This window comes from Taurulus bubalis, assembly GCF_910589615.1.
Source record: "Taurulus bubalis genome assembly, chromosome: 3".
Lineage (NCBI taxonomy): Eukaryota > Metazoa > Chordata > Actinopteri > Perciformes > Cottidae > Taurulus > Taurulus bubalis.
The window spans coordinates 39,111,435-39,137,677 of record NC_136591.1 but is presented as its reverse complement, the minus strand read 5'-3'; the positions used below and the strand labels follow the sequence as shown (position 1 = coordinate 39,137,677).

At 43.3% G+C, this 26,243-nt stretch overlaps 1 protein-coding gene across 1 annotated transcript in view; it reads right to left on the bottom strand.

Moving 5' to 3' along the window:
* tnfsf10l (TNF superfamily member 10, like) overlaps positions 1-26,243 on the bottom strand; it is a gene marked incomplete at its 5' end in the record, with an annotated part of 59,928 nt that overhangs the window by 12,410 nt on the left and 21,275 nt on the right. The window contains one exon of the mRNA XM_079215158.1: positions 22,686-22,835. Within this exon, the coding sequence (XP_079071284.1) occupies positions 22,686-22,835 (150 nt within the window). The remainder of the gene's footprint in view (positions 1-22,685; positions 22,836-26,243) is intronic.

Below are 26,243 nucleotides of genomic sequence, written 5' to 3'. Positions count from 1 at the left end.
AGGAGAGAACCATCAGTCAGAGACAAGACATACATACACCAGTACCGCTGTCTGGTGAGCTAAGGCTTCCAGGAAGAGCCTGGAACTAAAGAACAGGAAGCGCCAATCTCTTGTTGTTGAAATGTGGGATACAAATAAACATTGAATAATAATAATAACCCCAATATACAATAAATGAACTGTTTTAATCAAGTGGAGTCCAGCGCCATGTTCTGTTGGATTGGAGAGTTATTTTCTTGTGTTTTTTTTTCCGTGAAGCCACGTCATTAGTATTTCTCTTGGAAAGTACCCGGCTGCAGCAAAGGAGTATGAGTTGTAGTAAATCTGTCTTCTTTAGATTCTGCCGTGGCTTCTGGGATGACCCAGATGGCTCCCTGGGCATACGTTCTGTCAAGTGAGCCAGATATCTCACTCCAGCGCTTATATAAGGAGCAGCTCGGCCAGGAAATACATGCTATTAGTGAACGTCAAGCTAAACCTCCTAGTTTTAAGGAATGTCTCTTTTAATTGCAGCGCTTCACTTTAAAGAGGCACCAGAGAGGGAAAGAGGGGATGAAAAGGTCACAAGCAGGATCGCATGGCATGCATGCCTTTGGGGCACCGAGACGACCTCTGATGACAATGTGTGTGTTTCTCCGTGTCTTTCACACCCAGAAGCGATAATGCGATAATGTCTCCCCGTTCCCCCGCTTTGCGGTCCGATGCGTCGTCATTCTCGACCTTTCGTTGGGTCGACGCGAGCACGACCGGAAAAAGCGTCAAACAATACCGACGTTTGCATAGCGTACACGTATTCAAGAAATTAAGAGGCGCCTTGACAGTTGCTGAATGAGAAATGGTGGAAAGTATCCGCCAGTGGGCGTCCGAAGCTCTCCCTCAAGACGGTCTATGGGATAAGCAATAACGTCCTGATCCTATTTCAATGCCTAGATTTCCCTTTTTTTGAGCGTTGATGGAGCAGGTTTTAACTCCATTGAGGAAACAAGCATTTTAAAAAGTAGTTTGCACAGGAGATGAACTCACTTTTAACGAAGAGGCATTATTATTATGCAGTCATTTCCGCACCCTTTTCAATCCATTTAACGCAATTAAATTACAGCTGAGTTCTTTTTTTTTTTTTTCGGCAGAAAAGTGACACGGGTAAACGTGAATGGGTCACACCGGGTGTGAACGAAGCACTACAGGCGCTTAAGTGGAAGCCGTTTACCACCAACCAGGACAATAAATAGTGTAGGACTGACCCCGCCGGAGGGTTAATCCCAACGGCCTCTCTGCTACCAGGAAGTAAGTCATATTTATGTGTTGTTGAGCTTTGCCCTTAACGAGGGCTTCAGCGGCGGTTTCACTCTCAAAGAAGAAAGTGGGGCACTTTAGTTTCCAGTATATCATCCTGCAGCCTCTGATGGGACGAGTTCACTACCAGTGTGTGTGTGTGTGTGTGTCTTCAAAACCTGAACTCTCTCCTCTTTCCCCCGGGTTAGGACAACGACAGACAGACAGAAATAGTCCGATTTCATCACACGTTGCTTGCAGCCAAAAGGGGGAAAAAAGAAGAAGAAGAAGAGAAAAAGGCATGAATCAGAGAAGCAGAGGGGGAAAATGAATGGTTGCTCTACAAGAAGATGGTGTGAATCCTTAAAAAAAAGTCCTTTTTGGCATGTCTCATGCTCCGGAGTGCAGATGTCCCAGCAGGTGTTTCAGCTCCAAAGATCTCCAGGAGCTCCCGAGTTGGGAGACTTTAAAGAGACACATTTTATAAAAGTTGAAAGCAGTAGAGGCTTGTGATAATCTGACTGTTAGTCCACAAAAAATAGCTAAAAAAATGGATCCGACTCCTCCCACAATGCAACTCAACAGGGTCTTGGTACTGTCAATGATTTTAACTCTTGCACACATACTTGTTATACATTTGTTTTTTCTTTACAGCAGTTTGGTGCAAAACCGGTTCGCTGGTTAAATGAAATTGAACCAGAATAAAATAATTGAAATCAAAGGACTGGACGCCAAAGGTCACAGATGGATCGAGTTGAAAAAGTTGGAGAAGAAAAAGAAACGGAGAAAACCAGAGGGCGAAAGATGACGGACAATTATGAGGAAACGAGAGAAGAGGAGGAATGAGGAGGATTAAAAAAAAAAAAAAAAAAGTTGGGGAAACACAGAGGAGAGTCAGAGTGGACGAGTATGGGGAGAAAAAAGAAGGAACAGGAGGACTGAAAGAGAGGATTGAGAGGAAAAGAGGGACAAGTATGCACATGAAGGAGCGTTTCTTCTGCAGATTAGCAGTAGCTGCAACCCAATACTTTAATATGCTGCCCGACCCCGACAGGCCTGGACGGGCAGTGTGTGTGTGTGTGTGTGTCTGTGTGTGTGTGTGTGTGTGTGTAGTTCTCTGAGCTACGGCGACAAACTTTTATCTGGTCATTTATCTGGTCTAAGAGGCCCTTCATTCCTCACTGTGTGTGTGTGTTGTCCAGATTTAGTGTGCATGCACATTTCTTTGGGGAAGTGTCGTGCAGGAAAATCAAAGATGGAGATATAAATGCGTGTTTTGTGTCTGATGGTGAAATGTCGCTCCTTGGAGCCGGGGGCGATGATTAATAAGTAACTCAAACTTTGTTTAAAAGCCAGATTGGTATGTGGATTTTGGGGGAAAAGGAATGTGCCGTTAGCTATGCGGTTCTCCTCGGGCCTCGTAAAAAACAGAGGAGTTTTGTTTCGGAGGACGAAGAAAACTGCCAACGGCTCCAAAGTGACACCACCACAAATTAAGAGGTTTTGTTGAAGGGTTCCCAGCATATTTGGCTTAATTTGAACCAAACGCCTCTGCGACGACAATCCGTCTTTCCCTTTCGAAAAATCCCCCGAGCCGGACCAGTAAATGATGCTAGACAGGGTAAGCCCCATGGAAAATGGTAGCACAAAGTAATAGTCCATGCACACGTCTGCTGTTTGTTGTGTGTTCAGCATCATGCTGGTGTCCAACATGACTGGCGACACTCACTGGTTTTGTTGCTATTGCTATTGTTTGCAACTATCGAGTAACAAACCCAAAGTCTGAAGGGTGTCAGTGTTGTCGTCTCTAGAGACCGGACTAGATCCCAGTCTAGAGACCGGACTAGAGACCGGACTAGAGACCGGACTAGATCCCAGTCTAGAGACCGGACTAGAGACCGGACTAGAGCCCAGTCTAGAGACCGGTCTAGAGACCGGACTAGAGCCCAGTCTAGAGACCGGTCTAGAGACCGATCTAGAGCCCAGTCTAGAGACCGGACTAGAGACCGGACTAGATCCCAGTCTAGAGACCGGACTAGAGACCGGACTAGATCCCAGTCTAGAGACCGGACTAGAGACCGGACTAGATCCCAGTCTAGAGACCGGACTAGAGACCGGACTAGAGCCCAGTCTAGAGACCGGTCTAGAGACCGGACTAGAGCCCAGTCTAGAGACCGGTCTAGAGACCGGACAAGAGCCCAGTCTAGAGACCGGTCTAGAGCCCAGTCTAGAGACCGGTCTAGAGACTGATTTAGAGCCCAGTCTAGAGACCGGACTAGAGACCGGTCTAGAGACCGATCTAGAGCCCAGTCTAGAGACCGGACTAGACCCCAGTCTAGAGACCGGACTAGAGCCCAGTCTAGAGACCGGACTAGAGCCCAGTCTAGAGACCGGACTAGAGCCCAGTCTAGAGACCGGCTCTCGACTCGTTCTCAAACCCTCAAAGTCTTGGTCTCGATTCAGTCTCGACCCCTCAAAGTTCTCTGGGACAATATAATGATGCCGAACTCAGAGGGGGAAGAATGTGACTTTAGTTTTTGCTTCTGCTTCTTAGTTCCAGACGGAGTAGTGATCAAAGTGAACGCCATGCTTGTACGGCTAACGTCAAACTAGCGCTACAGAATTCCTGCTACATTGCATTACAGTTCATAGCATTGTAAAAGTCTGTTACCGGAAAGAAAAAGAAAGAAAAACCCCTCCATAGCTTCCCTGTGCGGGGCATAGGAAGCGAAAGCATCCTGCTGTAGATGAGTAGACGATTGCCTCAGCACGTAAACACGATCATCATATGCTCACAATCTCGGTCGGTTTTATTGCTCTGAAGAACCCTGACCGTGTTTATTCGGTTTCGTGCCGACTCAGCACAAACACAGATTACAGGAATAACGTGCATGAGAAAAAGTGCAGAGTGAGGAGCGACATCTCCACAGATACAAGTATCTGATGAATGTGTATATATGTACTGCTGTGTGTCTTGACTCGGTCTCAAACCCTCAAAGTCTTGGTCCTGACTCGGTCCGGGTCGGTTGAGGTGGTCTTGACTACAGATTTTGGTGCAGATGCAAAAGAGTATTTATTATTTTTCTGCACCGGTGTGTCAGCGTGACGGACCTTTTCTTCACTCTAGTTTCACTAATCAATAAACAACTCTGAAACCATAATTGCCCGACATAAAATGCAAGATGTACTGTGTGTGTGTGTGTGTGTGTGTGTGTGTGTGAGTGAGAGACTGTGATTAAAGCTTTTACGACAGGTAACGCACCAGTAAGCCGCCCGATGCCAGCCGCTGATACCCGACCTGTTTGCTGTGGGAGTTTCCTGCCAGACGAGTGTTGTTTACAGCCGAGGAAGCAGATTGATATCAAACCCTTTTTTATTTTCTTTCTGGAGGTCAGTTTCCTGCCGACTTTGTGTTTATTAACTCGGCTCTCTTTGTTTCCTCGATCGATTCCGACAAAACTGTTCACGCACAAACGCACCTCTGTGTGTTTGTTTGTGTTTCTTTCTGTATTGTTCACAAACACAAAGCTCCTCCATAGCAGACTTCAGCATTAATCCTTGTCTGTCACCGTTAATCTTTCTTTTGCTGCTCGGGACACAAACGGCCACAAAGGTTGTTTTTCTGTTTCCAAGTTTCGTTTCACGCGAACAAATACTTGTGACAATACAAATACCTGTAAGGGAAGGTCATAATAAAGTCTGCAGGCATGTGATGGTTAAATGCCAGCTGCCTTCTCTGGGACAATATAATGATGCCGAACTCAGAGGGGGAAGAATGTGACTTTAGCTTTTGCTTCTACTTCTTAGTTCCAGACGGAGTAGCGATCAAAGTGAACGCCATGCTTGTACGGCTAACGTCAAACTAGCGCTACAGAATTCCTGCTACATTGCATTACAGTTCATAGCATTGTAAAAGTCTGTTACCGGAAAGAAAAAGAAAGAAAAACCCCTCCATAGCTTCCCTGTGCGGGGCATAGGAAGCGAAAGCATCCTGCTGTAGATGAGGAGACGATTGCCTCAGCACGTAAACACGATCATCATATGCTCACAATCTCGGTCGGTTTTATTGCTCTGAAGAACCCTGACCGTGTTTATTCGGTTTCGTGCCGACTCAGCACAAACACAGATTACAGGAATAACGTGCATGTGAAAAAGTGCAGAGTGAGGAGCGACATCTCCACAGATACAAGTATCTGATGAATGTGTATTTATGTACTGCTGTGCACGTACAAGTACTAGTGTCCCATCAAAGCCTTTAACGTTATAGTGGAGAAAAAATGTTGCCATTATTTAGTGTGTAGAGCAGAACAAGGTGGACGGCGTCACACACACCCACACACACCCACAGACACGCACACGCACACACACACACACACACACACACACACACACACAAAATGCCAAAACCAAAACAACATGTTAGGTATCAAATTAAACATAAAAATCAGGGCTACAATAATATATAATCCCCATGTACAACCTCTAAACACAACTCAAACAATACATAGGATTAGGGGTTAGGGCTTAAAGGGCTCCATGCACAACTTTGATGTTTGGTTCACTTGGAGACATTTTTTTACTAAATAAACCAGCGCTGTAAATTCTCTGCTGCCGGTAAAAACTCAACTTCTCGCTTTATCTCATACTTCTACTCACTCACAGGTAAAAAAAAACTTCCCGGGTGGTACGGGATGGTCACCCTGACTGCTTCTCTGTCTCAAGGTTGTGCATGTGTGTGTGTGTGTGTGTGTGTGTGTGTGTGTGTGTGTGTGTGTGTGTGACAAGCAAATCAAAAGCAAATCGAGCAAATCAAAAGAACTGTCTGCTGAAGAAAATGTTGACATGATGATTTATGTGCAGACTCTTTGCATCAGTCAGAGAGGCTCCATGTGTGTTGAGGTTTCACAGCTTTCGCTTTTATTTTGTAAGTATTTGTATGAAGAAATGTGTGAATATTAAGATCATTTTCAATGTACTTGAGATACGATAAAAATGTATGAGCGGAAATCCTCGTGCCAGAGATCGATTACAAATTACAACGGAAGAATAAGAAAAATTATAAATTATAAATAAATTATATATAATAAAAAACCAAAATAAAATAAATAAAAACCTGAAGTTTATAAAAACGTTACACCAACATAAAAGAAAAATAGCAATAAAAGAAAAAGGTGGTAAAATAAGAAAACTAAAATAGAAAAAGATGGCGTTTGGTCTTTTTTTTTCCTTTTTGTTTGCTGTTTTAATGTTAATTAAAGATAAAAAAAAAAAAATAATCTGCAAAGTATATCTAATGAACTAAACGAACGCTACGACTCCGCTCTGCAGCTCGAACTCGATCCCCTTTGAAAAGGACCGGAAGAAAAAAAATCTACTTGACATAAAAAAAACTAATCCGGTGGAGTCTCTGAACGCCTGCAAGGTGGCGAGCCTCAAACGCGGCGAGCCTCAAACGCGGCGAGCCTCAAACGCGCGGTTTGTTTAGACTGTTGGAACGAAAGCCGTCTGTCAAAGCCGCTGATTCAGCCTTTCTGCCTCCAAGAGTCCTGTGTTTATACTCTTTTTATCTCACAGACGTGTTTTTTGCCGGTTTCGTGCTGACAGGCTGTGGGCCACAGATTCTATTGGCTATAAATAACACCCAAAAAAAAAAGCAGAGTCGAGGCGATGATGTGGTCAAGAGATGATATGACACAGAAAGACGACAATTTAAGGATTCACAGAAGCGCTCAGCGGGGATTTTACTTTTCCCCCTCAGAAGAAAACTCAATATAATCCTTTGTACGCGAAAACACACTTTGATTGTGGTAATTTGTGGACTTTATGTAACTGTGACTTTCTTCAAACGCAACCGAAATGTCACATTTTAAAGCCTCCAAAACCCCCCAAAAATGTTTTAATAAAGACAATGTTGGGCCTGTTTATCCCAACAGAACCACCGTTGAGTGTTTGGCCGAGGCTGGAAGCCAAAAAATCCGACCGTACCAGTGCAACAATATCTGGTCTGTGAATGCCTCGTGTACCAATGTGCTGATCCCACGAGGTCCTGCGCCCTTATAAGGGTTTACGGCCCGGTTTAAACCTCGAGTTCAGCGCTTGTATTCGGCAGAGGAGGTTAGATAAAAGTAGACGGGGCGGCGGCGCTAATAAACAACAGCTTCCACGACTCCTGGCTCTCCGTCCCCTCGAAGATAAACAACCTCTCTCGGATCGAGAGTGCGTTGGAAAGTGATCACACAAGAAACACAATTCTTTTATCGCTCTTTTTGGTTTCCGTTCTCACCTCTCGTCCCTCGCTCCGACACTTTTGGAGACATTTGGGACACATTTTGTTCTTTAGCAAACTATTTGTAATCTTGTGGGTTTTTTGTTTCTTTCTCTGGGGGGGGGAAAAATATCTTAAACATCCCAAAAAACTAAACAACTTTGCAACGGTTTCATACAGGGTGGAGGGACATAAATTGAAAATGAGAGGCGGAGAAGGCGGTGACGTCGGAGATGAAAGAGAAGGGAACAACGCGTGATTGCAGATTTGACCAAAATGTCAAATAATAAGCCAGAGAGACATATTAAACATCTGGATTATTCATACAACAAAGAGGCAAAAGGAAATTGATGATATGGTTAATGACAGGCGAACTGTCTTTCCACATATAACACAAAACACCAGTTATCCAAAGATCTGATTTTCTGTTGTTGGTTCCAACACCAGAAATGTTTTTGTTCTTCTTTCATTCTGCTAATGAAATTTTCCCACATTCACGGTGTGACAAACATCATTTGACACAAAAATAACATAAAACCAGTGTCAAAGTGGAGCATATTGTAACTATAACACATACACATGCACCACCACCCCACTAAAATAAAGATAAATAAGGAACATAAAATAGATTCCATGTACGTTGACCATTGATGTGATCAAAACGTCTTTAGAGAAAAAAAGTTATTGTCTTTTCCATGAAAATAATCAGATAGTAAATCTGGTATTTGACTCCGATGGGGAGTTCCCTGCTTTGACTGCGTATATTTCATACCTGTAAATATGTGAAGCAGCGATAACCATCTCTGGAGTCCACACAAGACCTCACAGCTCGTGGTTTCGCCCTCGTCTTTCCAACTTGTGATCGGATAGAGATCACACATTTGTTTTGTGGTCAAAGAAGCGGCCGTAAAATGGACAATTTTCCAATAAAAGTCCTCCATTATTTTTTGATTTAAAGGAAATGTTGGGTTCTCATCAGAAAGTCAACATGGCTCAAGACTCTCTTCCCTCTGGGCGAGATGATAGACTCCTTTGTTTGGGTTGCGGCCCGCATGCTGTCCACACCACATCTGAGACCCAGGCTCAACGGGAGCCGGGCCACTCCGCCATGTGGTCTCTATGATCGGATCCCAATGGGAGCGAGATCCCATCTCTGACGAAAGACAAGCCGAACCACAGCCAGATCTTCCATCTTCATTCACTTGTTTATAATGACAAGTTTGAAAAGTTCCTATGGTCTTCTTTTTTTATCTTCCCCAAGCCGCCAACAAAACTCCCCACATCATTCAAGCGTTTACCTTCCATAAAGAACTATTGCACGGCGAACAGGTGTGTCGTAATGAAAGGCAACATCGGAGATCTTAAGAGAGATAAAGATGAAAGTGTGAAGGCCAGCATGAGGAGAGAGAGAGAGAGAGAGAGAGAGAGAGACATAAATCCCACAACGTCTGGCTTCTGTTGGTTCGTTTCCAGCAGAACTCTGTTGGGGAGGTGGAGGTGTTGATGTGGAGAAGCGGCGTCACGTCGGGCTTGAAGCCGGAGTCAGCGCGAGGTAAAGCTTGTGCACAGGTGCCGCAGGAATGCCGAACACTCGCTATATTATCCCAGTTTACAACAAAAGACCATATGAGCGTCCACTACGTGTGTCGGGAGGCTTCTTGTGGTTCGGGGTTTGGACGGCCGGCCGATGCTGAAGAAGCTTCAGAAAGTGTGTTTTTTTTGTTGCTGGACAGGAAGTGGGCCTGAGGGATGAATGAGGACGGGCAGGGTGGTCGACGCCAGACACACTCACTCACACACACACAGCCTTTTGTGTTTGTGTATCAGCTGGAAATCTTCAAACAACAGCGCCGCCCCTCCCCTGCGTACGCACAGTGACTGACATTTGCTTTTGAATAGCCGACTGTCGGGCGGAACAAGAGGCCGACTTGTTCCTCCGCCACGTGTTCGTCGCCGTAAGTCATCATTACTCCGGGAGTGCGGTGTGACCTTTTTGATCAATTTTGGTCACGCGTAGTTTTAGAGTTTTCTCTTTCAGCCCCGAAACCCTTGACTGTGACCTTGTCCTCGCCTTGACAAATTCTTCGTTAATTAAATCTTTAAACACAGTAGTCTGTTGTCCAAAAACTATTTTAAAAACTTTGAAAAATCGCCTCACATTATGGTGACTGAATGTACTTGCACATAATCACCAGATGTGTCAATATGAGTCTTAAAATAGTCCGAAACATATATGTACTAACGCGTTGCTTTTTGGATAATTAACGAAATGAAGAATAAAGGCGTCAGACGACTACAAATTTGTCATTTTTCATGCTTTTTCCCCCCTAAAGAAGCTGATGAGCTCAACTCTGCTAAACACAAGATTTTTGTGCGGTTATTTCTGGAAGAAACTTCTTCAGATATGTCGACAAAATGGAATTCAATTACAAATAAAGGTACATTTTCTTACGTAAATGGCGTTCGCGAGCGCACAAGATGCCTAGCAGGACGAAGGTCAAACGAGTGAACGTTGACTTGGCTTCACACAGGACCCACATGCTGGTCTCCTGGGTGAAAGTCCCATGTTTGTTTGCCTCATCCGACCTCCCCGTCCCCAACCACCCCAATGGGGACTTTCCCGCTCCGTCAGCTGCTCTGAGCGTCTCATAATGACGCAGAAGGTCTCAAACTGAAGCTGGATGGAGAAGCACCGACACCAGTATCTCCATGTGCTTCACACACAGTCAGACTAGTGTTTTTCTTTAAAGAAAAAACTGGGTCGACTGCAGGCCATGCATTAAAGAAAGATACTGTTTATTCACTGGACGATTGTACATTGACTTTAAATGACTGCTCTCACTGATTCGTCCGTTTAACGATGCAAAAAAATGTAAAGTTTAGTTTCAGTCCCCCTCACCTGCTCAACCCATGACTTTTGTTTTTATTACACAAACATTTGCAGAATCACACGTCTGTGTACTAACAATGTATAGTCTAGCGTTTGTCTGCGGGTCCCATCAGTGCACTCAATTTACTCTCTTTTATATCTGTAGATAATTCTCCTCAACAAAAGATCTATTTGGGCTCTGGTTCTCTCCAACACAAAGATCTCTCACATGACAAACAAGAGGCAGTGTCCTCTCCAGACGCCGCCGTCCCGAAGGCCTCCCGTCATTTGCGTTGTATCATTTTGCTTCGAGGGGCAATCAAACACCGACTCGCTCCCTTTGAAGCCGCCGTGTGTCCGTCCACACCCTGACCGCTGATGTCAGAGCAGCTGCTTTGCATCAGCAGTGAAAAGCCAAATATTTGCTGTAACGTCACTGCTTCGACACGGACAAGGTTTAAAGATACGGCACGCACAATGTTTCTTTGGAAGGCCATCTTTTGTAATTTATAAGTAACTTTAAAAGTCTAAAATACAGATAAAACTGCTTTTCCCCCCTCTTTTAATTATCAGTGTTGTTATTATATTTTTTAGTCAAGCGTCCTAGATTATCCTCAAATGAATAGTTTGACAAAATAATCCCAACTCAAGGTCCACTTACTGGCTCTTTTTAAGCAGCTTTCAACCCCATCACATGGTCTCCATCATGTCTCTCTGACAATACTTCTATTCCTAAAAGTTAAGCTTCATTCTTGAACGTTAAAATAGGAGTTGAAGCTGATGAAGACCGCTGATAGCGCTGGAAAAAGCGAGTAAGTGGACCTTGAGTTTCCACTTTCAGATACACAACGTGTGAAAATCACAATATTCTTTTCCTTTTTGATTAAATAAATGTAATTCCATTGAGTAGCGGGGGGCTTTTGATCATAGCACATGATCTTCATCAGCAGATACACTCGTATCTACCTACTTTAAATACTTCTCATCCATTGGTCCACGTTGAAGATGACGATGACAACGATGAAGCTTGTGTGACACAGTCAAAAGCTCCTGAACAGCTTTTAAATGGACCTGAGGGTGAGATTTATTTCGCTGTATCCAAAAGCTGAGAATTAACCTTGAAACTGTTCTCACTTTTATATTTGATCGCATTCAGCTGGTGAAAAACGGACGTCTCCACACACCAATCCATGGATCTGAAAGTTGTGTAAAAAGTACTTCTTTTTTTTCAACCTTTTGATCTGTAGCAGAGGAAGGGGAAAATCACTCTTCTTCAAACAAAATAGTAACTGTAGCATCAAACCATTTGGACACGTTCAGCTATCTGCAGTACATGTGGAAAAACCATATATATATAATATATATATATATTTATATGTAAAAAAAAGAAAGAAGAAAAGCTAAGAAATTCTTCGGAAAAAAAATGAAAGCGGACTGACCGGCATCTCAGCCAGAAACAAATGTAGAAAAAAAAAGTCAGGCAAATACATGGAGCGTTGTCTACAACACTGGACACACACACACACACACACACACACCACAGCTGGGACAGAGAGCACTTGATCGAGCGATGCTACGAGGACGTGTTAACTCCTGACCCCGTTATCCGTCACCGCAACTGGAAGCCGAGCGCTGATGAATCGGCCGCCTCAGCAGGTGTGGATGTTACCGAGCCGCCTCTCGAACCGCCGGCAGCGGGTCAGCAGACAGGAAGTTAACTCCGCTCTCCACAGGAAGGCGAGTACCTGAGCTGAGTCGCACTTACGCCATCCTAAAATCGTACGTTTAAATTAATGCAAGACGATGTAATAACTCTTGTTTTGCTTGTTTCTTTAAGGCCATTATGCCCGGTAATGTTCCGGGATTCCGGCCATTTAGAAACAACTGCCTGAGATGTGTTGGAATAGCCTGCTTAATAATCTAAGTTGACGTAAACAACGATACTAATAACATTTGTCAAATTCAAATTAGTGCTGTGTGGTTTCTGCGACTGTCTCGTCAGTCTAAAAGTCCAAAGTTATTGAAAAAACATCGATGTAAAGCACAGCATGTTTTCATCTAACGAAATGTTGTGCGCCAATCCACATTTGTTAGCATTTAGCCTCTAGCCTGTCCTGCTCCTCAGTGGTGGAATGAGCTCCCCATTGACATCAGGACAGCAGAAAGTCTCTACATCTTCAGTCGCAAACTAAAAACACATCTTTTTCGACTACACCTTGAATAAGGAAGGTAGCACTTTAGTAGCACTTAGATGCTACTTACTGATAGCACTTTGTAGTTTAACTTTATTGAAGAAATTGTACGTTCTTCATTCTTGTTGTTCTGAATTTGTACTCATGGTTGAATGCACTTATTGTAAGTCGCTTTGGATAAAAGCGTCAGCTAAATGTACATTTTTGAGATTTCATTTGAAAAACCTCAGTAGACGCTTTGAATATGAAAAACAGACATCAGTACGTCGATAGTTATTTGCCACTTTATTTATTTCCCGTTCACAGAGCAGAGGGAAGAGCTAGTGGACGAGAAATTCACTGAATTTATCAAAATGTGTCTCTGATTAAAATCCCAATGGAGGCAAAAGTAAACATTTGAATAATATGAGTTCACGTCAAAGTTGTCTTGGCGACAGATATTATACAGACAAACGCCATGTGACCTATAAGATGCTATTAATGTATGTATTTGCCTTTTTTTTCCTTCCTTTTTTGCCCAGGGACGTTTTGGCTGTCAAATATAATTTCATCTGCTGGACAAAGTACCCGTGATACCAGCAAAAAAATAAAATAAAAAAAGCTGGCGGGCAAACGCAAACCCTTCCATAACGGCGCATGTGATTCATGTGCTCATATATGTCAAACAAGCTCGTAGAAGATCAAAAGACCTCCAGACGCCGAGGCCGAAACAGACAGACGCTTCTCTTTCAAACCCCAAACGGATTCTTTTCAAGAGTAAACGACTTCAACTTAAAATCCTTTATCTCTGAGTTTATCGCCGAGCATTAAATAAAAAGCATGTGACGTGTTCCTAAATTGATTTTCACCTCGTAGAAACTCGCGATGAAGTTGCGGCTTCTTTTCTTTTTCCTTCTTCGGCCGGGCAACTCGTCGACTGGTCTGAGAACGTTTTTAAAAGGGCGTCTAAGCTGACTAATTGTTCAGCGCGACAAATTAAATATAATTCAACTGTCGGGTTTTGTAAAGAAATTAAATTAACTGAAACCAATGGTTTCAAAATAGAAGCTCTATTTAAATGCTTCATGATTTGTCGTTAATTAGCTTTAAATTAGCTTTTTTTTAAAAATATTTTGTATAATTAAAACCTCATTGCAAGACATTTTACTCTGTATTGTGTTCCTCTTCTCTCATCTGTCTACTTCTTCTCCACCATGTGTCTTTATACGAGGCCACGTCGCTCTGAAGTTGCAGAGGTTTTAGTGCAAAATTCCTCTTTGTCTCTTCTCTGGACTTTCTCAAAGTACAGATGGCCACATTGCACATTTTATGTCAGCTGTATTTTTACTTCTTTGGTGGACAAACTGTACTATATTCCCAGTTTGTCCAGCAGTACCGCGACGGGATGCAAGGAGGAGCATTTGTGCAGCGAAAGAGGGCAAAAAGAGACTCCAAGGATCTTTAAATCCGAATGAAATGCTGTGTTTCAAAAAGCACGGCGCAGGTTCAGTATATCTTATGTGCTGCTGTGATGGTTAATAAGCTAAAACACACGACATTACCAGTTAATACCCCCTGAGTTTTAGTAGAATGTTTTCCCTCCTATTTCCTCCACATTGTTGTCTGATTTAAACTTTATTCTGATAGATTTTTATTTTACTCGCATTTTTCGTCTTTCTTTCTCCTGCGTTACTCCACGTCTCTCATCTCTTTCCTTCTTTTATTTGTTCCTGTCCAGCTTCTTTTCCTTCTCTCTTTCTCTTTTTTTCTCTCTTTCTTCCACTAACCGTTTCTATTAATCATCCAGGTCGACCTCTGACCTGCACATCACACTCCCATCCATCGCTCCGGTGTATTTCGTCACCGTCCTCGTCGTCATCGCCGTCTCACGCACACATTCGTCACATCATTACTGTCATCACTCGCTCACTGATCCCGCTGAGGGCCGTTTGTGTGCACACAGGAATCTGCATGCAGAGCCAACATGCATTTATAATAATCTCCAGAAGATTCACTGATGGTCCTCTTTTCCTTCATCTGTCTTTATTACTTTTTCATTTATTTTCTCTCCAACTCATTTCTAGTACTCTGCTGCCCCTCTTTCAGTCACACTGTCATTCTCAGTATAAAAACAAAAGAAGAAAAAAACGTTATATAACGGAGAAAACATCTGAGAAGCCGCCGTTTGAAAAAGTTGAGGAAAAAGGTTTGCAGGTGATTGGATGAACCATCTGTCAATCAAACTCTCTCCGAAGCCGGTCGGGAGAAGATCCATCGAGGGAAGCCTTCGGTGTCGTCCGGCGTTCTTATTTTATACGACATCGGATACAACTGACGCGACAGCAGGGGTGTCAAACATACGGCCCGCGGGCCAGATCCGGCCCGCCAGGGGGTCCAGTCCGGCCCGCGGGATAATTTTTAAAGAAAAGAACGAAAAAAAACAAAGTAGGTGAACTGGGTATTGAACCAGAAATCCTCTGATTGACAGACAGGCATTCTAACCATTGAGCCACAGTTGCAATTGATTAGAGCACTGGCATTACTAAAGATATTGCCCAACTGCGAGGGAATCTGCAGAGGAGAGCCCAGGCAGGTAAACAGTTTTGGTCTTCAAGTTTCTAGTTTATTGTAGAAAGACCTTAAAATAGGGTTTATCATCCAAAAAGCTTCACCAATGATTTAAACATAGAGAAATATTGCCGTTATGTATGCGTTATTATGCTATGATTTTACTGGTCCGGCCCACTTGAGATCAAAATGGGCAGCATGTGGCCCTTTAATTAAAATGAGTTTGACACCGCTGCTCTACGCTAACCTCTTCAAGAGCCGCCATTGTTGTTGAGAACCAACTGTTGCCACACACACACACACACACAACTAAGCCACGCCCCTAGCTGCCCGCCGCTCCTCACAAGTGGCCGATTGCTCCAAACCATTGTGGTTTTCGGACATGAAAGCATTACTCGGAGCCTTACGAGGTGGAGTTCTGCCTAATTAAGTTTCATCCAGCTTGCGTGCATTCGGACCGCATATTCTAAGTTTACCAGGGAACCAAATCCAAGCATCTGTTTTGGACTTGATGGACGGTTTCACGAGTGATTTCTCAAACTCATTACTGAAGCTGTATTGCATTCATGTGGGCAGTATGGTAGATTAGTCAGATATCTTAATCCAGAACCAGTGACGCATCCACTACGAACCAGTCTTCCCACCATTTTGCTTCTTTTTCCTCTGAACTTGAACGCAGGTCAAGTTCAATGTTTGCTCAGCTGGTTGGAAAGAGATTGGAGGTAGTTGGATCCAATGGCTTTCAGTAGCTTTCGCAGTGCGTGGCCAGCCAGCACCTGTTCGCCCCAACAGCTGGGATTCTTTACGGAGACCAACAAGCTGCGCCGACACGCCTCTGCAAGTGGCTTCGGTTAGACTCGACCCCGTGTTTGTCCTCAGGAATGCTTCTTGTTTCATCCCGGTGACCCTCTAATCTACGTTCATGCTGATTGATGATCTCTTAGAGAAACCGCTGGTTACCCCTGTGACCCAAAATGTAAGCTAATACATAGGAGGCTACTGGGGCTGGGAGATGGTTAGCTTAGCCTTTAGTTTAGGATCCAATCTTGGAAGACGACTCTTTCTAACAAATGAGATAAAAACATATTGCTTGGGAGGTGGATCTTTTCCCCCTTTGGACCGAGTGGACTTGAGGGCGTTTCAGCAGCAGGATCCTTCCCATCGGTGCGGGGGTTCGCTCCTTCGGTGGTCAGATGCCAACCGGGGAGAGCCAGGAACCCAGCCAAGGAATGCCAGCTCACAGCCAAGTCCAAAGCAATTCCAGACAACGTGAGTTACAAGACTTAGCAAATAAATCGTTGAGCAAAAAACTCCCTCTGAGAGGTAACACTAATGCACAACCGGCAGCCGCCTTATCAGTGGCCGGCTGCCACAGTTGCCTGCTTCAATAAAGACATACGGCACTTTTATGCACTCTCGGCTGTCGTGGTTCTCGGGTTTCAAATTAAAAACTATACAGGCTCCACGTGTTTTTCAGAAATTCAGTTTTCAATCAGATACCTTTCTTCAACCGAGTACTCGACACATGCACAAGGAATGCGGGCTCGGGTCAAACCTCCACCAACGCACGGTTATATACCGTTCAGCAATAGCCTGGAACTCATACCTCCACATATGATGTCATTTAGAAACCAGTTAAAGGCTCACCTGAGGCCACTGACCCTATGGACGCCATTGCCTTTGCAGACTCCTGCTCCTGAACTTGTCGTCCAATGACCAGATTATATTGGTATTTTAACTATATTTTTATGTAATGAATTATATTCTTGTCCTTTCTGAGGACCCAGGGGAAGATTAGCGGTCTCCAAGGCGTCAGCTGATGCGATTCCAGTTAATAAACAATACACAATGTCCTTTGGCCTAACAGTTGTTTTTTAACCCAGGGTCGAATGTTTGGTGGGTTATGAACAGTTAAACATTATTGGACTTTTAATTGTATTCATCTGAAAGAAAAAGAAAAAGGATAAGATCTGTGCCACAGTTTAAAATCTGGATCTCCAGTGCTTTAGCCAAATCCTTTAATAAGAAAAGGGACGGCGCCTTCTTGGTCTGCGAGCGCCATCTTAACACCATTTTGGCTTTTTGACTAAAAAATGTCTTTTCTTTTCTTTCCTCTTGAAGACCTTCATCCTTCTGGCGCCAAAGCTGATGATGAAGAAAACAACAACCCAGCGTTGTCGCACAAAACGAGCGTGACCAGAATGTTGCACTGTGAGAAACCAGGATGCTCGACTGGAATGGATCGATTTGAGGCAAAAATAAGATAAAAAAAACTCAAGCAATGTGTGAATGTTTTTTGGGGGGGATGTAATTAGATGTGAATTTGTTAGGATGGTGTGTCACCAGCATTTATCCAAACTAGAACATTCCTGTTCCCGTCCACTGAGGACCACAGGGCCATGCAGCAGCCCTCTCCGATTGTACCGTCCAAGCAGATCGGAGAAAGAGAGGGTGAGGGGAAAAGGACAAGAGAGTCTTAAACAAAGACAGACGGCGGTTTGTGTGTATTTGTGCGGGGGGGTTGTAGGAAATGAGGGGGCTGAAGATTTACCGCCGTCAGCGTCCAGACATTCAGACTAAGCGGGGAGAAGTCCTCTTGGCTATGTCTGCAAGACGATGACTTATATCAACGGAGTGACTCGGATGGCTTAAAGCGACGGGGGGATTCTCCAACCACAGCTTCCTGCAGTCCTTGGTATTTCCATACTGATTCGAGAAATGCACGGATGGGAATGTGTTTACGGGTAACACTCTGTTTGTTTCTGTGTGTGTGTGCATTTCTTCAGACATGCGATTAGACCTTTTTGCGTGTAAAAACACCTCTTTACGTGGAATACGGGATAAAAATTCCCGTCTTGGTACAAAATAAATCACTTGTCTGATCAGATCCCACTCTTCGGTGCCAAGAAATACCAGGTGTTTATAAACCTGAACAGATGGAGAGGTGCCCCGAGGCTGAAGTGTTTCAGCACAAAGACATTACATTCACGCTTTAGTCCAAAATTGGCTGACGTTTTCCCCCAACATGCACAATTGGGAGCAAACTGGTGGTTTGGTGTCTTAGTTAAGTAGACCTTGACTGCACCTTGCTGCAGCTACAGCTGCACCAAAACGGTTCACTTATAACCAAATTACCCTTTGAGACCAGAGGTTTGTAGCTTTAAGGGGGCTGATGAGGGAGAGACGTGACACTAAAGCCATGTTTTTCAAACAAAGGTCAAATGTAAGCGACTTTTTGAAATGTCACGAAAAAAACAAAAAGAGTGTGTGTTTTCAATCAACGGATTTGGAGCAGATAAGCTCTGCTACGCATTGCTGTAACCCACCAGTGAACGGAGGAAGAGGAAGAGGTTGCACACTGTAAACAAAACAAGCCGGCTTGACCGTGTGTTTATGTACTTATGTACTGCTTTGTATGGAGAGAGGTCGTCAGGAATATGTTGATATTCAAGCGGATTAAACAACAGTTTGTTGGACCCATCCACCGTAATGTTGCAATGAACTGTTATTCACTGCAAACACACTAAAAGGGTTGAAGTTGTTCGACGAAAACGCCGACTACTCTCTGGTAGCGACCTGTCAATCACCTTGTAGCCCCGCCCTAAAGCGTACCCTGCTTCATGGTCTGGTTGACTCATGTTTACAATGTTTACTGAGGGAATAAATCAAGAGTAATTTTCTCATAGACTTCTAAACAACCAGAGAAGTTGCCCCCTGGTGGTCAGGTGAGAGAATTAAGCATATACTTCTATACAACCAGAGGAGTCGCCCCCTGGTGGTCAGTAGAGAGAATGCAGCTTTAACATAAGAATCGTAGACTTCTATACAACCAGATGAGTCGCCAGCTAATGGTCAGTAGAGAGAATGCAGCTTTAACAAATGAAGCATAGACTTCTATACAACCAGAGGAGTCGCCCCTCTGTGGTCAGTAGAGAGAATGCAGCTTTAACACATGAAGCATAGACTTCTATACAACCAGAGGAGTTGGCAAGAAATAGACTTGAGCACAGAGCCGGTGCAAACGGCCGCACAGAATAAAACTGTAGCTTATTCTTGAAGCGAGTCAAAACCCGTCAGCGAGACGAAAGGTGAGCCAACTGCGGTTTGTATTCATTTAAATAAACATTACAGCTGCGATCGTCGCAGACACCTGACGGAGAGCTCCACTTTTCTTGTCTCAACTGTTTTTGCCTGAGGTCTGGCGCGGGTTCACGAAGCTTCAGTTTTACATACAAACGCCGGTAAACGCAAGGCGAGTTCAACCCAAACACTTGGCCCGCTAACAACAGCTGTAAAACACACATGGCTGGAAGTGCAAATGCAAAAACTCTGTGTTTGTGTGCCTATAAAACACCCAGGGGCAAGAAGAACTGTCTCAAGTACTGACTCAAAAAACACACAAGTTAGAGCACATGAAGGAAAAACATGTAGGAAAACAGGCTCATTGAGTTTTTTAAAGGTTTTCAGTAACCAGTTATTGATTGGTCATGTTTATACTTGCACATACCAAAGAATGAGGCAGCGAGGTCACACACTTTGATTCAACTCAAGTAGCTCTGCACAAACCTGAAGAAAATAACCACAATGATGCTGATGGTTTGGTGTTTTAAGTTTACTAATCGACTGCAACTGTCTGTAGGAGAGCCGATGAATCCTCCGACAACGGTTCGTATGATATCTTACGGAAAGTTACTCAGAAGTTACTCAAAAATAAACTTCCGTCTTCACGGAAAGCATCTTGGTTAGGTTTAGAAAACAAAACTACTTATTTAGGTTTTGGAAAAGATCGTGAAAAACTTATGTTGAGAAAAAGATCGTGAAAAACTTAGTGAGGTCTAGGAAAATATTGTGAAATAGTTAGTTAGGTTTGGGAAAAGATCGTGAAATATTTATATTTATAAAAAGATTGTAAAGAACTTAGTTAGGTCTTGGAAAATATCGTGAAATAGTTAGTTAGGTTTGGGAAAAGATCGTGAAGAACTTAGTTAGGTTTATGAAAAGATCGTGAAATACTAAGTTAGGTTTGGGAAAAAGTTGTGAAATATTTAAGTTTAGAAAAAGATCGTGAAAAACGTAGTTAGGTTTATGAAAAGATCGTGAAATACTTAAGTTTAATAAAAGACCGTGAAATACGTAGTTAGATTTTAAAAAGATTGTGAAATACTTAGTTAGGTTTCAAAAAAAGATCGTGAAATACTGAGTTAGGTTTAAAAACGTACGTGAAATACTTAGTTAGGTTTTCATACCAAAACTACTTCGCCGGGTTAAGGAAAAGGTCGTCTTTTGTGTCAAAACTACGTACGTGCAGTTACTGAAATACGCAAGTTACGTGACAAAAAAAACAACTTCTCGTTTCACACGGAGAACGGACATTTTTTGTCGGACCCCTCCACCTCCACCTTCCGCCTGCCCCGTTTGTCTCTTTGCTCTTTCTACTTGTTCGTTATTATACGTAAAAAACACACATAAGGATTTTGTGGGATATCTACGGATCCCGGAGCATTATATTGGTCGGTTGAGCTACGAGAGCCGGATGAGACCAGCCAGAGTCGAGCAGCTGGAGCGTGCAGCGCCGCTGGGTACGAACTGAGAGGAATGAGCTGTCTTACGCTCACTTTTCTAATAATCTTCCACTCAATTCGTCATTTATTACAGTCTCCAACGGATGCATACATTGATATGATGAATATACTGACGTCTAAGATGATTCACTTTATTAAAGAATGAGATGCCGCTTCATGTCAGATGAAGCGGTCCATAACGTCGATATAACGGCAACATACTTTCATCGAGTAATATTGGATTATTATTAAAAACAGTAGATCTGCTGTTTTCGATCATAAAATAATATAATGGATCTTAGAACTGTATCCTTTTGTATCTCAGTTTGTGTAATCCAACACATGTGGCCCATTTATTTATGTGATGAGTGTTACGGCCTCACAGCTGAATGTTTCTTCGTAACGATGACAAATACGCCCAATTAGTCCCACCCAGAGGTTCGGTTCTGCATCGGTCCACACACATGTTTCTCTGCTCGCTGTAATGGAGCAGATTTCTTTCTGCAACCTAGCCTCCATCTGTTCTTTAACCCGGGGTCAGCAGAGCCGGCTACACACACACATCACTTAATATCCCAAAATATATCATTTAGGGATTCAAAATCACGGTCTGGGTTGCGTCAGTTATCGCCGCCGAGATGTAAAGTCGGTGTTTCAGAATGTGGAAGTGTTTTTAGCTTGATTTAATTCACCTTCTTCCCTTCATGACGTGTGGATTCACCATGATTCTGACCGCTTGCTTTTACATTTACAAAACACCTCAAATTAAAACAGCTAAATTAATTTAATCGAGACTAAAGTACGAAGAACACAGTTCACCAGTATAATAAATCTTACATTTGTTCTTGAGTTGCATTCTACAAGTTGCATTCTACATCAGATACATTACTTGTTTTTCCCATTGTCGTCAATGTCGACCTCCGGAAGGCGCTCTCATAAGCGAATCCGCAAATTAGTTAACGATAAAAAATAATCGTCAGTTGCAAGCCGAATAATTTCTCCAGGTGCCCATTCTGCAGAGGAAAAAATGGCTCTGCAGGATGGCGTTTTTTTTTCTTTGGCCGTGATTTTCAGTAGTAGAGATAAATATAAAAACATATGTTGTGCAGTATAACACAATTACAATGCCGTAAATCATAAAAAAATATTTAAACGCTAGTGGAATTTCGTTTTTACGAAAATTGGCAAACAATGGAATCTATATATAAACAGCTTGTTTCCAAATTGCCACGAGTGATGCCAATGTTTGAAGAAAAAAAAGGCTCTACTTGCTATTTATATATATTGAGCTGTTCACACATTTTTACAACCTCTACTTAAAACCTCTCCTCTCTGCTCTGCGGTGCGGTTGTGTTCGTCAGGTTCAGAGAAGTGTTGTCGTGTGACTGAATCTCAGCCGAATCCATCATGGCTTCCTGGTAGCTCTGAGGAGCTCAACATTTCATGTTTTTACAGAAACCGATTAGAGTACACGGTTTATTCGGAGCGACATTTTAAATGAGGCATGTATGAATAAAATGTTTTTTTTGTGAAGCTTAGTTCTGCTACACACAATGCGTTCAAGGACCCTCGGAAAAGATAATAATGTTTTTCACAGCTTGCGGTGCAGTTTTGCTGTTTGTTTAAAGAAAACAGGGCGTTTTTTTTGGCTCAGAGGGTTGAAACCACAAAATTGCTCGTACCTGTGTTATAATTAGAGATCCCATTGTCCTTTGGGAATTGAAGGCGTGTCCCTGTTGATCCCAATTAGCAGGAAAACGCCCCACCACCCCCAATTTAAGGACATGAGTATGCTGGGCCATGTGCGCACACAGGAACTGTCTCCATAAAAAGAAACAAGCGGCCATATTGATATAAAATAACATAAAAAGAAGATGCTGTCAGTGTTGAAGTGTTGGCGTAGTGTTCATTTTAAAAGGGCCATGATTTTTTTGTAAATCACAGAATTTAATACTGTACTTATGAATCTCTCCTCCTACCTTGGAGATGTACGCTTTGATGCCCTCGGCCAGTTTGATGCAGGGCTCTCCGAAGAGCTGGGCCAGCTGGTCGGGGATGTCCTGGTCCTTATCCAGAGCGTTCAGTAGACTCAGGCACTTCAGCTCCTCCGTGACTCCCTGGCTGCGCACCTGCAGAAGCAACACACAAGCACAACGAAGGATTGAAGACGTTTTTTTACGGATATCTCTGCAAGACGTTTGTTGCGTTTTTGGTCGCTTCTGCATTTCTAACATTCTTTATCTTCACTGTTTTAGACCTCGGGCCTTAAAAGCACCTCGTCGACTACAAACTGCATCTTTAAAACACAGAACAATTTAAAAGATGGCACAATTTTGCGATCAATTTCGCATTATTACAAGGACAAAACATGAATTAAAGTGGAAAAAAAGTCAGTGTAGTCAATTATTTGAAGAAATTAGTGTTTCTCCCATCCATAAAATTACATAAAATAACATTAAAGAGACTTTAGTTCAAATGCAAATCCTGCAAATATTAATACAACTGTTATTAATGTGTGCACGTCTCGACTACAGTACGCTGCCACAGAATATGCCTTTTCACTCCTAATATGCCTTTTCACTCCTGCGTAAGTGTGACTGTCTTCAAGAAAATGAAAAGCGAGAACACACATGGGTGGAACTGGGGAGAGCGAATGTTTTGGCACGGCGGCGGCGGCTTGTAACACAACTCCTGGAGTAACGAAGTCCGGCGCAGCGCGTGCACGTCCGGACGCCCAACGACTCGTTTCTTCCCTCTGACATTTTTTTTCTTTGGGAACCGATACGCAGAGGGAGGCTTTGTGTGGCTCAGCGGCCTTCAGGGAGGTTGTAAGCGTCTCGGTCTGAAAGCCCTGCTAATGACTCTCTAACAAGCCCGATGAGGAGGGACAGATTAGAGCGGCACCCCGGAGCTTTGTTTTTTATTCATTTCTCTCCGCTTGACCCCCACGGTATTTCTAATGAAACATGTTGCTTTTCGTCTACCGTCGCTTCTTTCTTTCTTTCTCGCACGAGTGGATTTCCTCGTTTTCCAGTAAAGATAGCGGCGTCTGTCCTTGTTCGTGTGTGTGTGTGTGTGTGTGTGTGTGTGTGTCAACGATCGACCCAAGCGGGAAAGGATATGGTCTCTGCAGTCTCAACTCGTTGCCCGGTCCCAAGAGGCATGACTCATGTCTTTTACTGGCTTCACGTGTATCTGCGGGGACAAAATAACCCACAATGAGTCTAATTGGACGCACATGTCATCGTTCCTGTCGCCGTGCGTTCCGGTGACGAGCGTCTAACCGGGTTGAGATCGACTCGGAGAGGCAGAAAGAAGGAAAAAGCTAGAAATCCCGTATTGTGTCGGTGCCGAGCTGCAGAACTATATTTTATCCACTTCGAACAAGAGAGAGACAAACCGCTTTGTTTCAGATTTATTTCTTCCTGTTGGCAGAGAGACGTCTGCACCTGGGGATCGTAAATTTAATTTGGGCAAACACTACACATTTTATTTTTACGATCTTCTCCATTGCAGCTCCATGTTTCAGACTTGGAAATGAAATTATGAGTTTTGCTTTGCTAGAATTTTTGTGCTTTTTGTTCTCCAAGAACCGGCGGTAGAAGAGCTTTTGTATTATTGACTTAAGTTATTGCACCGATATGTTTATATATATAGAAACCCTTCTGTGCAGTTACATGTCCTGCTTTCAAAGGTCTCCTCAAGTAAAAGTCAACGTCAAAACTTACTTATCTACTCTTTATGCACATTAGCAGTGACATATTATCATTATGTGACATAATGATGTGTAAAATTTGATTATTTGTACTGACTCATTGTTTAAGTCACCATGTAATAGACTGTTTTCTGGTTTAATCTATAATAATACATCATATTTTATAAGTTAATCATCATTTGGATGCAGATTTTAATGTAAAATGTAACGTGTTAAATACAGTGGTGTAAAAAGTAGCATACAGGTATATATATATATATATATATATATATATATATATACTTGTATATTTGCATGCATATGCTTCAGCCATGGTTACACTCAACAAATATACATTTTATTTCCTGTAAATTCTTTTACAAAGTTTAAAGTTTAAAAGTGCTTACTCTTCCTCCCGGCCGACTTGTTTAATTTAAGAATAGCTGCTAACAAAGCGCCTCTAACTTATCTGCCCATAAATTCTTCATCAGGATGCAACGGATTCGGAACAGCAACTAAAAGGCCGTGAATATAACTGATCGTGTTTTTATGTCACATTTCTACTATTGCAAGCAATGTAGGTGATTAGAATAAAGCATATTTTGGTGGTCAGTTGAGAGAAGGCAGCCTAAACACATGAGACTTCTATACAACCATCATATTCTTCCATGAAGATTGGTCGTAAAAGCTGTTTAATACGTCTGCGGTTCCATAGCGTGTTAGAACACCCAACATAACGGCAGAAACTCGGGTCGCCCCTTGGCCCGTTTTTTTACGGGTAAAACGTGTCGTCACCGCATCGACGGTCTTTCCAGTCTTTCCCCGTCTGGGTTGACCTCACGGAGACCACTCCTCTGGTCTGTGGTCCACAACCACGTCCAAAACCCAATGAGAGCCAGGCCATGTGGAACCCAACGAGAGCGCGAGATCCAATCTCGGAGCATTGCCGTGATCGGATTGGCCAAAAGGTCTCATTGACGAGACGAGCGCAACCAACTGAAGTCACCGACGCTTGAAACACTCGCAGTGATCATGTTCTACGAGGGGAAAGGAAGCCCGGCGGGTCGCAGCAGGTCATCTGCATGCAATCAGGATGCCTCCCGACCAAAACTGCTGACGGCGGCTGCGTTGTCTGGGCATGGAGACAGTTTGTCTAATGTGAGGGTTTGCCTGTGATGACAGCTTCCACTGGCAGACGTGTCGGGGAGGTTTCGCACATGAGCGAGTGGAGCTGAGCCCGTTCATCAGCAATAAACGGAGCGAAAGTAGGACCTTGGTTTCCTCCCCCGGGCGCCTCTGCCAAAACACACTCCCTGCTTTGGTGGTTCTGGCTGAAGGATTCATTGTTATTGAGGAGTGTCTCTTTTGTACGTGAGAATAAAAAGGTTCGACTTCGCAGGGGCGTGCATGTGTGTGTGCAAGTGTGTCCATTAGGCTTTGACAGGGCCGGTAGGGAGGGCCTCGTCCACGATAGGGAGGAGATAAAACACCCTGCACACGCCGCTGCACTCCATTAGGACCTGAAGACGAGGCCAGAGGCTAAACCGAGCTATGCAGAGCAACGTCAGCGCCACGGCGACGGGCTTTCTTTTCTCAGGGGTTTAAAAACGCACCGAGGAAGTTCCACCGAAGGAAAGTTCGGCAGCTTCTGAGGAGAAGGGTTATTTCTCCTGCCTATAACAATAAATGACAAATAAGACACAATTAATTAATCGTCATCAACTATTCGTCGACAGCTGCTTTGATAATAAATCGGTTTAAAAGTCATCATTAGTTTTCGCCATTTTTCTGACATTTTATCAGAAAGAACTTTTTGTTTTGTTATTAGAGAAAGTAATCGACG